The 16,202-nt window shown below is 32.0% G+C and overlaps 1 protein-coding gene across 2 annotated transcripts in view; it reads left to right on the top strand.

Annotated features, from left to right (window-relative positions):
* The first annotated feature begins 218 nt into the window (after positions 1-218).
* LOC142328973 (zinc finger protein 277) overlaps positions 219-16,202 on the top strand; it is a 30,856-nt gene continuing 14,872 nt past the window's right edge. The window contains exons 1-3 of one of the 2 annotated variants that reach the window (XM_075373195.1): positions 219-1,070; positions 11,393-11,612; positions 13,880-14,082. In XM_075373195.1, the coding sequence (XP_075229310.1) occupies positions 868-1,070; positions 11,393-11,612; positions 13,880-14,082 (626 nt within the window). In that variant the 5' untranslated portion in view covers positions 219-867. The remainder of the gene's footprint in view (positions 1,071-11,392; positions 11,613-13,879; positions 14,083-16,202) is intronic. The other variant, XM_075373196.1, reaches the window with a different exon arrangement.

Here is a 16,202-nt window from a genome sequence, read left to right as displayed (position 1 = left end):
ATACTATACTATTGCGTGTATATTAATCCCATAACCAAAAAGGTTGTAGCTGATTTGAGAAGTGAGGTTGCTTCTAACATGATGAAAGTAACATGTTACTGGCTTCTAATAGCTTTTCCCAACCATATGTTATACATCTGGTGGCATCCCAAGCCCACCGTAAACATAGATGTTTCAGTTCTACAAATGACCTTTCACTTTGTTCATCGCAGGGACTGGAAGTAACTAAAAAAGATGCTGATTTCAGAACAATAAACCCACCGGATTACGCGTCCCACCGGGACGCGTCATCCCGAATCAGCTGATTTGGAAGTAATTAGTTCCAGCGTTCAAGTCCTACTAAGCCAGTTATTTTTACACGGATTTAAATACGAGATCGTGGATATCGGTGTTTTTTGGTGGTTGGGTTTTCAATTAACCACACATCTCAGGAATGGTCGAACTGAGAATGTACAAGACTTACACTTCATTTATACTCATACATATCATCCACTGGGGTATTATCTGAACGGTAGTTACCGGAGGCTAAACGGGAGAAAGAAAGATTTCAGAACAAAAAAAAACAATTAAATTTTATCAATGTTGGGTTTTGCTAATATTTAAGAAAAAATTATGACTTCTGAACTCCCTTGTTTATAGTTACATTTTGTTCAATTTAATATTAATAAAAACGTAAACATCGTTGTTCAATCCTTTCACATACAGTGCGTGTCGATTGTAAAGAGTAATGGATGGAATTAATTGATCGAAGCTCGTTGTAATCGATATATTGTTGCCGTCTGTTACACCATTTAAGGTTATTTTGTGTTGTTGATATAATTTCCAGTCAGTTTATATAAGTTATTCATATATTGCCAAGTGACTAATATGTTTGGGCCACTTAGTTTTCCGTCTGTCAAAGAAGAATCTTATAATTTTGTGTTAAGTGATGCAAACATTAAATCTAGTAGTTGTTTGTTGTGCGAAGAAGAGTTTGTACTATTTAAACAAAGAAATCTATTTTTACAGCATCTGTTATTTAAGCATAATTTGGTTATACGTGATGTTATTAAAATTGCTTGTTTAAATGCGTAAGTACTGATACGAAAAACATTTTGTTGATTTATTATATATTTCTAGAAACTAAACTAAATACACTCTACCTAGATGCCCTAAAGTATCCCCAACCAAACTATTTGGACGTCTGCAAGATTCTGACATAATTGCAATGTATATTTACCAATTTTTTTTTTTACCGAAATTTAAAATGTGTATGCCAACATTTCTTTAGTTAGTGATGAGCGCAGCAAATTATAACATTTTTTTTTTGAACAAGTGAAAATTTATCGATTATATCAAAACCATTGGACAGTTTAGCCTGACTATTGTAATGAAATTTAAAAAAAGTGTAATTATGTGTTTAAATACATATTGTTTACATTATACAGGGTATATTGTATTACATTTTTTGTCATCCCCCTTTAACAGCTCTTGTTCTTTTATGTGTCAAATTATCAGAATTATATTCATAAATGTAATTTTCCATTGTAGATGTTTTTGCCATTATAATAGCAACTTAATGTTAAAGAAAAATTAACTAATAATCACCTCATACAATAGAATTAAATATGGAAATTTCTGAGTAACCCAGACATGGTGATTTGTGCTGATTGATTTAACAAGCAATTCATTTTGACGTGCCTTCTGAACATTCACTGTGTTTACATGTATAATACCAGTATGCCTTCCCAAATGAATCCATGTCAACATTTTTATCCACAAAACATTATTTTATAAATTGAACAGTATATCATGCTCGTGGCCATCATGTCATATCCTGTTTTACAATGATTAAGCGTTTTAGTGATACTACACGCTTGCCTGACAGTTAAGCAGTATTTGACGTGTTCAATACCTATCCAGTAATTCCAGATGTTCATGCATCTTTCTCTGTTCTTTGCAACTTTAGTTGTATATCACTCTCTACTTGGTTGCTAGCCATGTAGGAATCTCATGCAATGAACTACTTCTATCAGCTGATTTTCATGAAGCATGTTATCATTTTTGTGAATAAATAAAAATTGCAGAATGAAGTTTTCAATCAGTTTGTGTTTATTTTGACCATTTTAGAAGAAAGTAGTACATTACTTATTAGTTGTATATTATGTAATTGTGTTCCTCGTCGTAATATTGTTTTTAATTATAACAGTTATCCTTACTGTTTTACTGTTAAAAAATGCAATTTACTATTAAAAAAAGCCATCCCAACTTAAAAAAAACTGTCAGCAATAACTTCAACTGAACCACTTTTCAAAGCAACAGCAGTAGTAGTCCTGATCTAGTTAAGTAAATAGTTTCAATCTGTGTGATTTAAGAAACATAAAAAAACAAATTGAATATTCACAACATTAAATATCAATTCCTTTGTGTGTTCTCTACACCCAACCGTCATGGACAATGGAAAAGTTACCTCTTGTAACAGATAAAAGGCTTCTCATATGAAAAATATTTACTTGCATGCTAATAGTTTATCGCCTGTGAAATGAATAGGAAAGAATGTATTTATTATCCTGTGAATCCCATTTAAATAGATGGAGGGTAGAATTCTGTTATATCTTCCAAGTTTACAATGAAAGTATCCAGGTTTTATAGGCCTACAACACAAGTAAATTATTAAGTGGCAGGCTGTTTTCTTGGGCATATAATGTTATAATGATATTTCCTGATATCTAATTCTAAACTGCATATTTATTTGGTTATGATCAAAGAATTCCTGTACTATTACACTTTATATTGATAAAGAAATTTTGTAGTTTTATTTGCCAAAGTAAGTGTTGGCCTTCAGAAATAGTTTGAAACGGGCATTATTCATGTACTATGTAAATTTGAAATAAATTGTAATTAGATTCATCAGTATCAGTATTCACAATACAGTTTTACAGTATATTTTCTGTAATAATATGTGGTATGAATTATTAAAATAACATTTGGTTATTTAAGATATGAGATGTAAAGATATTTAACATAATTGCTGGACAATTTTTTTTCTAATACATTATATTATTTAAAAGAAATCTAAGGTTCCAAAGAACTTGTGTGAGATTTTCAGGTTAACATAATGTGATATAGCTATTATAAAATCTAAAAAAAAGTGCTATATTATATTTGATATTTATCTGTTTATATATGTGGTTACAGAGTAACAGCACAGTGACATGACATCAACAGTACTCTGTAGAGATGCCAAGGCATGTGTGCACAGCATAACATGTATTGGTAAATATGAAACCTTGAACAGGCTTAGGCCGACCTCTTCTGAGAAATGTGCCCACCACATAATTGAAACCCAGCCACCAAAGAACACCAGTACCCACAAAGCATTCTAGTATTCAAATCCATATAAAAGCAACTGCCTTTACAAGGATCCAAACCTTAGAACTCTCGAATTCAAAAATCAACTGATTTTGCATTGATGAGTTTAACCACTAGACTAATCTGGTGTGCTGTGTATTTCAGCCAAAATCTTTACTATTTCAGTTACAGAGGCAAACTATTATTACATATGATGAAAAAAAAAACAATGTCCTTTAATATTAACTTAAAACACCAAACAGTTTTTAGTGCTTACTGTTATTGTGTTGCAGACAGTTTTGTCTTGCTTCCAGTTGTTTCTATTGACTGTTTTAATTATAAATAATTTATTATAAAGAAAAATATTTTATTGTATTATCAACTAATAGTGACAGGAGGCATCATTAGCCTTAATTCGTTGATTCTGAAAGGAACTGTTTACTACAGATCTAAGGAACAGATGGGCTGGCCTTTGAGTCTTAACCAAAAGTGATTCATAAAAGATCTGTTTTGGTTCACCATGTACCAGCCAGAGTCAGTCAAGGTGAGCAGCTGTGGTTTACCCAGCTCCTCTGTCTTTAGCACATAACTTCCTTTTTTCTTCTTTCCAGGATGATTTCTTTGTCTCTCCATTGATGATATTCTATGCTGTTTGTGTAGGATGCTCTTTATGTAGCTGCTGGACTGCAGTAGTGTGAAAGTCACTATGCTGTTTGTGTAGGATGCTCTTTATGTAGCTGCTGGACTGCAGTAGTGTGAAAGTCACTACTTTCTGGGTGGGTAAACTGTCTGGTTAGAATGATTATTCTGATGGGTACTGCAGCCCAATCCGTGAACATAGTTGGCCATAAAATTGAGTCTGTCAGCTGACTGGTTTTTTACTACTGAAATATTAAGAAAGAGACAGAGTATACAAAAATGAATGTATCTTTCTCAGGTACGTTACATTTTGGCACCAATCACTGATGATAAATGTTGAGTACATTTTCATGTATGTGATATATTTTACTTATTGTATTGGTATATCTTACAAAATTATTGTTTGTTATTTATTATGTGATGTTGGTTTTATGGAAGAATGTAGGTTTGGCCATTTGACCAGTGGTGATGTGTTAGGATAATTATATTTGTGTCATTTTATTTTCTATGTAACTTGTTATTTTGTTAAGTGACAACAAATGGTGTGATTGTTAATAAAAGCCAAACAATATGGGATTATTGGTTGAACGTTAAGGTTATTCAAATAATTGTGGTGTAATAAATTGATAATTTGCATTGATAAATTCAAATGCAGTAGGGCCTCTCTCAACCGAGGTAATGGTGGAGGGGGGTTGTTGTCGGCTCTGATAACAGAATCCATGGTTTACAGAAATCTTAAGTTTTGTTCTTGAATACAGGCAACAAAAATTATTAATAATTAGGCTTTAAAATTATTATTATTAGAGTATTCTGCTAAATTTGACATATTAATGTCAAATTGGTAGCAGAATAAGAATAAGCCACAAATTAAAAATTATTATAACAATATTATTATTTATTGTTTTATTTTACTATATTTATTATAATAAAATCAATAGTTACCAAACACTCTTGCATCGACTCACATAAACATAGTTTGATTTTTTAACCAAAATGTTTGTCACCTTCTTTTGTCTTATTGAGTAACATGGTCCAGCAGCATGATCACGCCAGTTTCGTACTACCATTAACTCAAGGGAAGAAACAGCGTTTTGTTGTTTTAAATGTTAGAGTGTTTGTGAGAAATACAGTCCCTTCGTTGCAGCTAATTTTTCTCATTTTCATCAATCGGTTCATCTTCGTCACTAGAGATTTCATTAATTTATTCTGTCACAACTTATACAATCTCATCATCATCATAAATTTTAAATGTTGATTCCCTTGAATCTGATTCTAACCAGTATAGCACTTTGTTTTCCTTTAAATGTTTATATCCCAGTATATTTTCTAATAAAACACAAAACTCCTCATTCGATGGCATGGTGCAAAAAATTTTCTGATTGTTAACTTATCGAATTTCTGGCCATATTTTTGTAATGATTTATTGATTGTTTTATTGATAGAATCGTAGGATTTTGTCAACATGCATGTTTTATGGTCAATGCCTTTAATGTGGATGTAACTTGAAGCTCTGATGCTAGAATATGAGATAACATCTTTTGTTTATAATGTTTTTATATTGCTGCTGTGACAGCCTGATCTTTAGGTTGACAAATGGTGTCACATTTGGTAGAAAAAAATTGTCTTGATGTTCCCCAAAATTAGAACATCCTCAGATGGGTGGCAGGGTGCACTGTCCAATAACAGAACTGCTTTTTTCAGTAATTTCTTTATTTGTAGATAACTTTTCACATGCAAGACAAAACTGTGGTTAAACCAATCTTTAAAAATGTCTGCAGCCATCCATGCTGATTTTTGGTTAGCGTACTTAACATGAGTATAATTTCAAATCTTAATGCCCTAGGTTTTGTTGTCATCACTAGTGTTAACTATAGACAAGAACAGGTATTCCCTTTTTACTAATTTTAAGGCTGGGTGCATCCTGATCCACTCCTACTTGTTCCCACTCCTACCACCCACTCTGTACCTAGCCCTGATGGACTTTAGTAAAGGTCATCTGATAAACCTTGGCATATGACATCTCTGTTGCCTCAGCCCAAGATGCCGCCGATGGGAATGTCACAAGCGACATTCCCATCGGTGTAGCGATTACTAAAAATAACAAAACACATCTCTAGTCTCAAGTAAGACTGAAAACTATAGTTGTTGAAAGAACTGAATCACCTACCTACCCAAAAAATAAAATGAGCTCACTTGTGACACAAACGCGGAAAAACATCAAAACAAAAACACAAAAATAAAACTAATAACAAAACAACCAAAACCGTTATAGTACAAACAACACTAACAAGAAATTGTAACAAAACAAAAGTACACAGGAACAAGACTAATCAGCACCTTAGATTCCCTCCGCAATTCGTTCCCTAGCCAAATAGTGCTGAAATTCTGCAACCACTGACCATTCAGCCCAGTCCTTCCAGTTTTGACTGATGTCAAGCATCCACACACTATCCAGTCAACAAATTACTGCGGTGCGCTCCAGATCATATTTGGCACACTCATACATCGCATGGAAGGCATCATCCTGCACCCCACACTGTGGGCATAGACCCGAATCCACCAAGCCAAACCCAGCCAGTCTACCCCTGAAGGCCCTGTGACCGGTAAGAAACTGAGTTACATAGTTGTTAGGGAAAACCCTTGAGGCATTCTGTAAGCTTCTAATTTCTGGGAAGAGATGGTGCGTATATCGCCCATCAGTAGACCCATCCCATCTAGCCTGCCATATGGCATAACCATATTGCATAACCAAGAGCTAGAATATCAACAGTTTCACTCTTCGCAGTCACCAAGACTGCCTCCTGTGAAAGCGTCCAGTAACTACCCATTACCGTCAACAATAATAGTTATTGAGCCCTCAATAATATAATATATCTCTTTAACTATGGAATTTCATCCTATGAACCACTATACACAAATGTGACTTAGTGTTAACGTCTGCAACAATGAGGATTGGACTCAGACCAGAGAATCTGAGGAGCTTATCTTAGAGCTCATGATGATGATCAGCATGGTCACGATACTGAAACTGTAAATTTTAAACATAAAGTTGCAAGTTTGGAATATCCAAATGAACGACAACATGATGCTCATTAGAAAACTGTTGAAAAAAAACACAGTCTAACTCTCTTCTGCACAGAACAGTGGACATACTATTAGAACCATGAAAAACTTTTTTCAATGAGAGAAACCCGTCAGACACCAGAAACAATGCAGGGATGTTGCAATAAAACAACATCTAAATTCCTATGAAGAGCAACTTCACCAAGCTCTACTTGAACATGTTTGTACCCTGTGCATTCATCTAACTGAAACTAACCATGTAAACCCTATTGAATTTCAGTACATGTTGACAGCTGTCTGATAACACGGACACTCCTTGCTGTTCACAGAGTGCTCATAGTCCTTGCAAAAACGCTTGCAATTAATGCAAATAGGACCCTCAAACCTCTCAGGGCACCTCTCATACTGATGCCCTTCATCTCCACAATGTGCACAGATCACTGCCAATACAATTCTTGGCCATATGACCATATTGGCAGCGCCAGACATCTAAGTATTCTCTAACCCTGCACAAAGAAACATTGATGAATGACCTACCCTGATTCACGAAGCTATCAAGAATCTCAGGGGTAATCTTGAATACACTATGATAAACCTCTGCCTCATACCTACCCAATGTAAATAGTACCTTAAACTCTTTCTCAACCACCTCACATAAGGTCTTTTTACTGGTCTTACTGGAACCCTCTAACACTTGAAATGCTGCCAGATAATGTTAATCAAAAGCTCTTAAAAGAGCTAATCAAATGCTGGCCTCCATGGCACGAGTGGTAGCATCTTGGCCTTTCATTCGGAGGTCCCAGGTTCGAATCCCGGTCAGGCATGGCATTTTCACACACGCTACAAATCATTCACCTCATCTTCTGAAGCATGCCTAATGGTGGACCTGGAGGTTAAAAAAGCTCTTAAAAGAGGACTGGAGCTCCCAGCACTCCCAATAGCCCCCCCCCAATAGCCCCCCTGGAAATTTTGGACCACATAGTCCTTATTCTCATGAGCAGGGACCCCTGACAGTCCAGCCCTCATCACCAGACAATGACAAAGTATCATCTTGCTGAACCTCGGATGCCACGTCACCAGAAGGTCTTACCTGCCTGGGCTTACTCCTGTCAGACATCTTGTTGGTATTCAAAAAAAAAATTGAGTATTCAAAAACTAGTATAATAAATGTAAACAAACCAGAGCCACCAAAGAGCCAGTGACAGGCTAGCAGCAAATCAACAAACAAGATGTCTGCCTAACAACAGATATCTGAAACAAAATATGAATCAAACGAGCAAAACAGCACAAATAAGAAATAAAACAACACAAATAAATAAAGTATAAGACAGCACAAGCCCAGTCTCAGTACAGGTGGTTATTCAAAACAACCACTTATTAATTTAATGACTAGGTTAGCCTGTAGGCTACCTACCAGTAAAAATCTTTAAATATTTAAAAAATCCTAGTCATTGTAAATTATGAGCACAAAACACAAATCCAACGCTTGCAAAAAAAACATCCAATAAGGATGAATGGTGTAAATTGTAAAAGTAAACAAAACAAATTTTGCAGAGCCTACAAAAAGTGTACCTAACATGTCGGTGTCGCATGTAGAACTAAATCTGGTGCAGAAGCTTCATTCCTTGATGCTAGTGTTTTTGATGGCAGCATTCCAAAATTCAATCCTGTTTCATCTGCATTATATATTTGTTCTGGCCACAGATTTTTCTAACTGAACAAGAGTAAAACACCTTTTGATAAAATTAGCAGCATTATCAGTATCTGCAGATAATTTTTCCCCTAATATGGCTAATTATCTTATGCTGTGACGATTTCTAAGTTTCTCCAGCCAGCCTTTACTGGCAGAAAATGTATCTGGACCGTTCAATTTTTTATTAAGTTGGATAGCCTTGTGTTGCAAAGTAGGGCCAGATATTGGTATTCCAAAGGTTCTTTGTTGCCTGAACCACAAAGAAATTGCGTCAACTAAAGCATGCTGGACAGGCTTCTTCAGCATAGACTGTTTATTTAAAAACTTTTTGGGCACTTTTGAACAGTATTCTTTTTGTTCAGTTTCCAGTCATCAATGATGTTTCTCCAATACCAAACTCATAAGCAATCTTTTTAATCGATTTCACAAATTTAATCTTTTAATTGCTTCTAATTTTTTGTCTTTTAATTGACACTACCACCTGTTTACATTTCGTATTAGTAATATCCTTGCTACAGCTAGCATTATAACAATAACCACAATACAGTACATACAAGTAAATAACACAACATACTACAGCTACTATACTGTTTTAAAGTACAGCAGATACACACTCATAAAATATAACTCGATCTTTACGCATATAGTAGATAACAGAAACTGAAGAGAATTTATTGTTCTGCTTTACTGCCAGGTGCTGTAAATACGCAATACTAGTTATGCAATAGTAATTACGTACAACAAATAATCTTCAGTAATAGGCTATAATAAAATTCATATGTGGAGTAAATGGCATCTCAGTTAATTTCTTTTTTTTAGTTTTACTGACTTGGACTTTTTGTAGCTGAGGCTAATTATGGATTTAATGAATGATTTGTAGCAATAGTGAAAAGATGCCGTGCTGGTGCAGGAATTGATTCATGCATCCTACCGAATGAAAGGCTTAGATGCTGCTCAACCACGGTGGCTGATCATCTCGGTTAAGGGAGGCCCTACTGTATTGCATGTTTTAAAAAATCTGAGTGGACACCATATGACTTCCTTGTATGCCTATTAAATTACATATACACATTTTTTGCTTCACTTCATTTAAACTTATTTAATTTGAAAGTGAGATACGATCCTACAACTGTGTAATAAAGTGGGCAGTTACACAATTGCTGAAACTAGAGAATGTGTATACCAATTAGATCAGAAGAATTATATCAAACCAAAGCGCGATTAAATGATTGGCAACAAAAAACAAATAAACAAAATGATGATCAACTCCGACTTATGGAGAATATTGTCTGACCATATCAGAGTAGTAATGAACTTAAAGATAAGAATTTTCTGCAATTTATTAAAGGTCGTGGATGTATGTCTCAATATATATGTTGTTCTCATGAGGGTCTATTTTTCAGTCACTCTGTAGTTAACATTAATGTAGATAAAATTAAACAGAAATTCCAGAATAATTAAAGAAAATTAAACTAGAAAATCCAAAAATAATACAGTTCTAAATTATAATTTTCAATTAACATTAAATAATCAGGTATTTCACCAAATCTATTACATATACACATTTTTAAAAGTACATAAAATTTTATTTCACTTATAAATTCTGATTTTTTATTTTTTTTACAATCGTGGATTAATAATTATTAATAAATCAATATAAAAAAAAAAAGATGAAGTCTGATTCGAATCGATCTGCTTTCCCTTGTAAGATCCAAATATTTCATTAATTAAAATTTTATTTGGGTAAACTTACATCTTTGAAAAGCTTTCAATGAGGGCTTATTAATGCAGTTAAGAAAAAGCCCAAAATACAAATTTTTTTGGACACTTTTGGTTCAGTCGATTCCAATCAAAAGGGAAGATGCACAACTAGATGTTACAACAGTCCTAAATCTAAAATTTCAACATCTTACGGCTAATTGTTTTTGAGTTATGCAATATACATACAAATTTCATGCCAAAACTAGTCAAAATAGATTTAGGGATGGTCAAAATGGATATTTCCATTGAAATCTTAAAACTGAAATCTTTCACGATCACAATACTTCCTTTACTTCGTACAAGGAAGTAAAAATGGTAAAATTGACATATGTATTACATTAAATATTAAACACAACTGAATAATATGAGATTGTAGACATAACACATCCTTAATAAAGAAATCCTGTGAATATTCACATTTTATATTTATGTGTACCATAAAATATTTTATCAAGGAATATTGATCCCAGTAAATGAAGTACGAGTAGATTATAGAGCGTGGTGCCACTGATTTTTTATTAGGTTATAGTAGTACTGTTTTTTATTCAATTATACTACAGAGAATTTACTAAAGTCTTTTATTTTTTTCATCAGATGTTTCAAGTAATTTTCCCCGTACACAGTCTTAACTCAGTCAGCTTTTTTTTGTTGACATTACAATAACTCCCTTAGTATTCTCTGAAGTAAGGATAGTTCTAAAACATGTTTATTTCAGTTCAATATTGTTAATTTAATATAAACATTCAATGATTTTACTTTAATCTGTGATTAAACCTTAATCTGTGAGTACAAAAATTAATTAGTTTGTAATATTCAGTAATTTAAAATGAGCTTCAATTAATTTGTTATTATACATGTCTATTATTCTGATAATCTTTATTAATTGTTCTTAATTAATTTTTTCAGGTATGTTGAATACTGGAAAATTAGATTAAAAAGTGTAAAACTTCAAGAAATATGTGTTCAAAGTATTACTTCAGATAGTTTTGATGATTTACCATCTTTAAATATTGGTGATTTTGATATAATTGATTTTAATAATTTGGCAAGGAATAAAATTTTTGTGCTTTCTGATGACATTCCAGAAGATAAAGAACTAAGAAATAATTTACAAACTAAAAGACTGGTATGTGTGTTTTATATATGTTTTAATTGTTTATCACTTAAAAAACATTTTAAACCAAATTTATAAGTGCCATATTATATATAATCTTTTTTTAGAACAATATATGTTTTTTTAATTAATATGTATAATATTGTATAATTATATATAATTTATATATTTTTTGTATTTAAAGTACATTTTGTTTTAACATAAAATTTAATTGTTCTTCAATATGCAGTAATCGTTAGGTTTTGCCGTCATTTTTTTTTGTTTTACTCTTTGTAATTATCAGATAAAAGATTATGCTGCCAAGAGGCCATGTAGTTATACAAACTTTTAAAACTTTCACTTTTAGGACAAGGAACAATAATTTTATTAAGGTTTTTGTTTTTATGTCCTTGAACATGCATTTGCACATATTTTCACAAAGGAGTTGGGATGACTGTTTACACTCCTCCCACAGACTTTCTTATAACCAATCTGAAATTGTTGTAAGAAAAAATAACATTTTTTGTAATCATATTTACACAGAATGGAATAAAATGTTATAATGTATTTTATGTATTTGATTTTTTATATCGAGTGGATATATGGAAATATCCAACTGAACTATTAACTTTTCAGTTAGGCTCCCACTGTAAGGTTTACTTAGAGTAATAAATAATTACTCACTTGAGCAATAATTTTTTTCTTTGGGTCAGCCAATATAAGCTATTCTCCATTCCTTTTTATTCATGCTTATCTTTTAAGCTCAACGTATCTACTACATCCCCAAATATCTATTTTGTATATCCTAATCTTTGTCTTACAATACAATTGTTACTTTTAATTATTTCGTTGTTGTCCAATTAACTTAATTTGGGTGTTTAAATTTAGAGCCTCCCCCAACGTAGTTTATTTCTTTACGAGATTTTGACCTAAACCTCTCTTCCTTGTTATTCTTCTTAAGACTTCTTCATGCTAAATTTTATTGACTCACCTAGTTTTCATCATCCTCATGTATTGTTGAATTCCTTAGCTTTCTATTATTTTCTTTTCTGTTTTTTTTCTTGTTCATGCTTCAGTAAATTGCTACACTCCACACAAAGAGATATATTAATAATAAACAGTAAGAAAATCAAGGACCAAGAACATTTCCCTTAACCACTCCAATTCTGAATCTTGAAATGAGAACCTACATTTTACTTTTACATTCTTATCAAAAGATGAAATTTCAAGTACTTGTTTATAATAGGTGAGGTATTACTTTAATAAGTTGTAAGCATCTCCTCTGATACTATAGCTACTAAGCTACTAAATTTTTCAGCGGTAAAAATGTAGAACTAAAGTGAGTGTTTTAATGAGGTCACAAAAAATTGAAAATTGAATCTTTTTGTTATCTTTACAGTTTAAAATATTCTCCAAAAATTGGGAAATGGTTATTTCATTGAACAATTTTTTTCCTAAAACCTTGCTGAAAGTTTGTTGATGTTTTAGCTTTTCAAGAAATGTTAAAAGACATTTAAAAAAAATATTTCAAGTACTTTAGAAGATCACAATGAAATTTACTTATTTATAATTTTGTAAATTAAATGCCGAACCTTTCTTAAGAAGAGAGATAGAAATAAAAATCTTTAAGCAGCTAGTAAATGCTCTGTTGTTGAAAGAATTAAATTTGTAAGAGGGATAATGGTAGTATCTACCTATTTTAAAATATTGGCAAAACCATTCAAGGTAAATGCATGGTGTTGTTTGAAGTGGATCAATGTGTTGTTTGACATATTTAAAAATGTGTTTTTTAAATTCATCTGCTAAGTGAGTAGGGGATGAGATAATAAAAGTTAAATTGTTTAGTATTTTTAGTGAAGTTACGTGATGTGTTTTATTTCCAAATCCACTCTCACTTTTGATAACTGCCCATGTAATTTTAGATCTATTCTGTGAATTAGATATTAATTATAATATAATCTTTTAGCCTTGTAACTTTAGCATAAAAACATTTTTTTTAAATTCTGTAAGTTATTAAGCAAATTATAATTAGACAAAGAGGTTTCCTAGCATTTCAAGACCGGTGCTGTAAACAACAATTTTACCAGTAACTTCACTGAAGAATGCTGATAATTAACTTCAAAAGGTCTTTTGGAAGAACAGTTTAGTGTATTTGAAAACAACTTGTTAATAATTTTAAATTATTACCAAATTTTATTATATTATCATTATAAATATGTAGTTATTTGTACTTCATATGCATAAGCTTGTTTATTTTATGTTAAAAATTGATATTAAATGAGGCATTCTTGTTTTAACAGGATCTTGTTCTAGAACAACAGAGAAAAGAAAGGGAAATTAATAATTATTGCAGAGAGTGTTTGTTTTGTCATACAGAAATATCTGGAACAACTACTGATTACCTGAATCACCTATCTGGAAAACATAATCTTCTTCTTGGAAAACCGCAGAATTTAGTTTTTGTTGATCAGCTTATAAACACTATTGAAAGCAAACTAGAAAAGTGATTACTTTATTATTTATTCTTTTATAGTTATGAAAAATTTTATCACTAAAGGGCTGTCTGTAAATAATTAAGCTGTTTTAAACTTTTTTACTTTATACATAAGCTAGATCTCTTAATGTAGTTCCTTGTCGGACATCTGAATGAGGGCTGATTTCTATTGAGAGCTTTCATCAGGAAGTCATTTACAGTTAACCAAGATGCATCATATAACCCACCGGCTTGATCTAGTGGTGAACTCGTCATTGCAAATCAGCTGATTTTGAAGTCGAGAGTGCTAAGGTTCAAATCCTAGTAAAGGCAGTTAATTTTATATGGATTTAAATACTAGATCATGGGTACTGGTGTTCTTTGATGGTTGGGTTTCAATTAACCACACATCTCAGGAATGGTCGACCTGAGACTGTACAAGACTACACTTCATTTACATTCATACATATCATCCTCATTCATCCTCTGAAGTAATACCTTATGGTGGTTCCAGAGGCTAAACAGGAAAAAGAAAGGATGCACCATATGGAGGTATCAAATGCTATACCCCAAACAATATCGACAATTTCTCCTGTTTTGTAATAAAAATATATTGTTTTCACTGGTAGAAAATGAAGCTATTATACCTGACTGTCCTAGAAGCGAAAGTGTGGCCATGTTCAGGATAACAACTGGCCATGACTGTCTTTGTACCCATCTGCACTGAATAAAATATGTATTCTATATTTAGATGTCATTTGGAAGGCGAAAAAGAGTGTTACAAACTGGGAGCATGTAGTTAATGAATGTGATTATTTTAAAAATTGTAAAGGAATATCTCCTGGAAAGGTCTATTGGCGAGTATGGAAATTAATGATTTTGTATCAAAATTATAGCATTTGCAATAAATAAATAAATAAACTTATATATATATATATATATATATATATATATATATATATATATATATATATACTCTTTTTTATTAGTATTTTAACTGTTAATTGTATTTATTATGTAATAATAATTTGTGTAAGAAAAGAATCATTTAGTGGAATTTCAAAATGTATACAATCCATGAGCTAATGAACATTAAGAAATAAAAATTCTAAACAGTTTAATAATAACCAATTGTTTGTCTAATTTATGAACTAAAAAATGGCACTCCATTACAGCTATCCTTTTTTATATGATGAGGAAATAAATTTTATAACTTTTAAAAAATGCCAAACTTTTATGATATTAAAGAGAAGAAGAAAGACCTGAGGTGGATAATTTTTAATATAATTAGTATTATGAGATTAATTTGTTTTTCTTCTGCAATTAATATTGATATCCCCAATTACAGTTATTAATCACTTTTGATGATAAATGAATTTCATAGCTTGTAAAAAATTGCTATTGGACTAGGATTTGAATCCAGAACCTTCCAGATGAAAGCTATAAAATAAAAATAAAAACAGACTTAAATAATAAATCCATTAAAAACAAAAAGATGATACTTTTTTAATTCTTTTAATTTAAATATTTTGAAGTCGGTGCCACTGAGATCATAGGATCTCACTTACTGATTTGCAGAACTGATTTTTAACTGGTCTTCCCCAGAGTATTTATACTCCTGTCTTCTTTATCTGCCGGATCGGACCCAACTCGAAGCATGAGAATGATCAACCGTCATCACATTTTCCCATGAAATTCCAAACCTTAGTTCGGTAACTCTTCTCATGGAACGACATGTATTTAGTGTGTCAGTGGGGAGTATTATAAAAGACGATTGTTAACCAGACCTGTTACCTTTACTAAAAGGTTTCCTTTTAGCCCCTTTCTGGATTCCTCCCATTATTATATTTTCTACCACTTTTTCTTAATTGGTAGGAATCTGTTATCAGGTCCGCTATACCGGTCTTGTTACAATACTAATACAATGATATTCTTGACACAAAGAAGCTTATGAATCTAGGAAACAAAAAATAAAGAAATTATACTTTTTATTTAATTTATGTTTAAAAAAACAAACTTGCAGTTTACTCCTTGAATCAGGTAAGGTTTTGTTTATGCTTATGTATAAATTGCTCATTTTTCAGAGTAAATTTGTAGATTAATTTCTGCTAAGATGAATACCTTTCTTGTTTATCGAACAGGTTTTGAAT

Source organism: Lycorma delicatula, chromosome 8 (assembly GCF_047948215.1).
Source record: "Lycorma delicatula isolate Av1 chromosome 8, ASM4794821v1, whole genome shotgun sequence".
Lineage (NCBI taxonomy): Eukaryota > Metazoa > Arthropoda > Insecta > Hemiptera > Fulgoridae > Lycorma > Lycorma delicatula.
The sequence above is the reverse complement of the archived record's forward strand: the minus strand, read 5'-3'. Positions and strand labels throughout refer to the sequence as shown.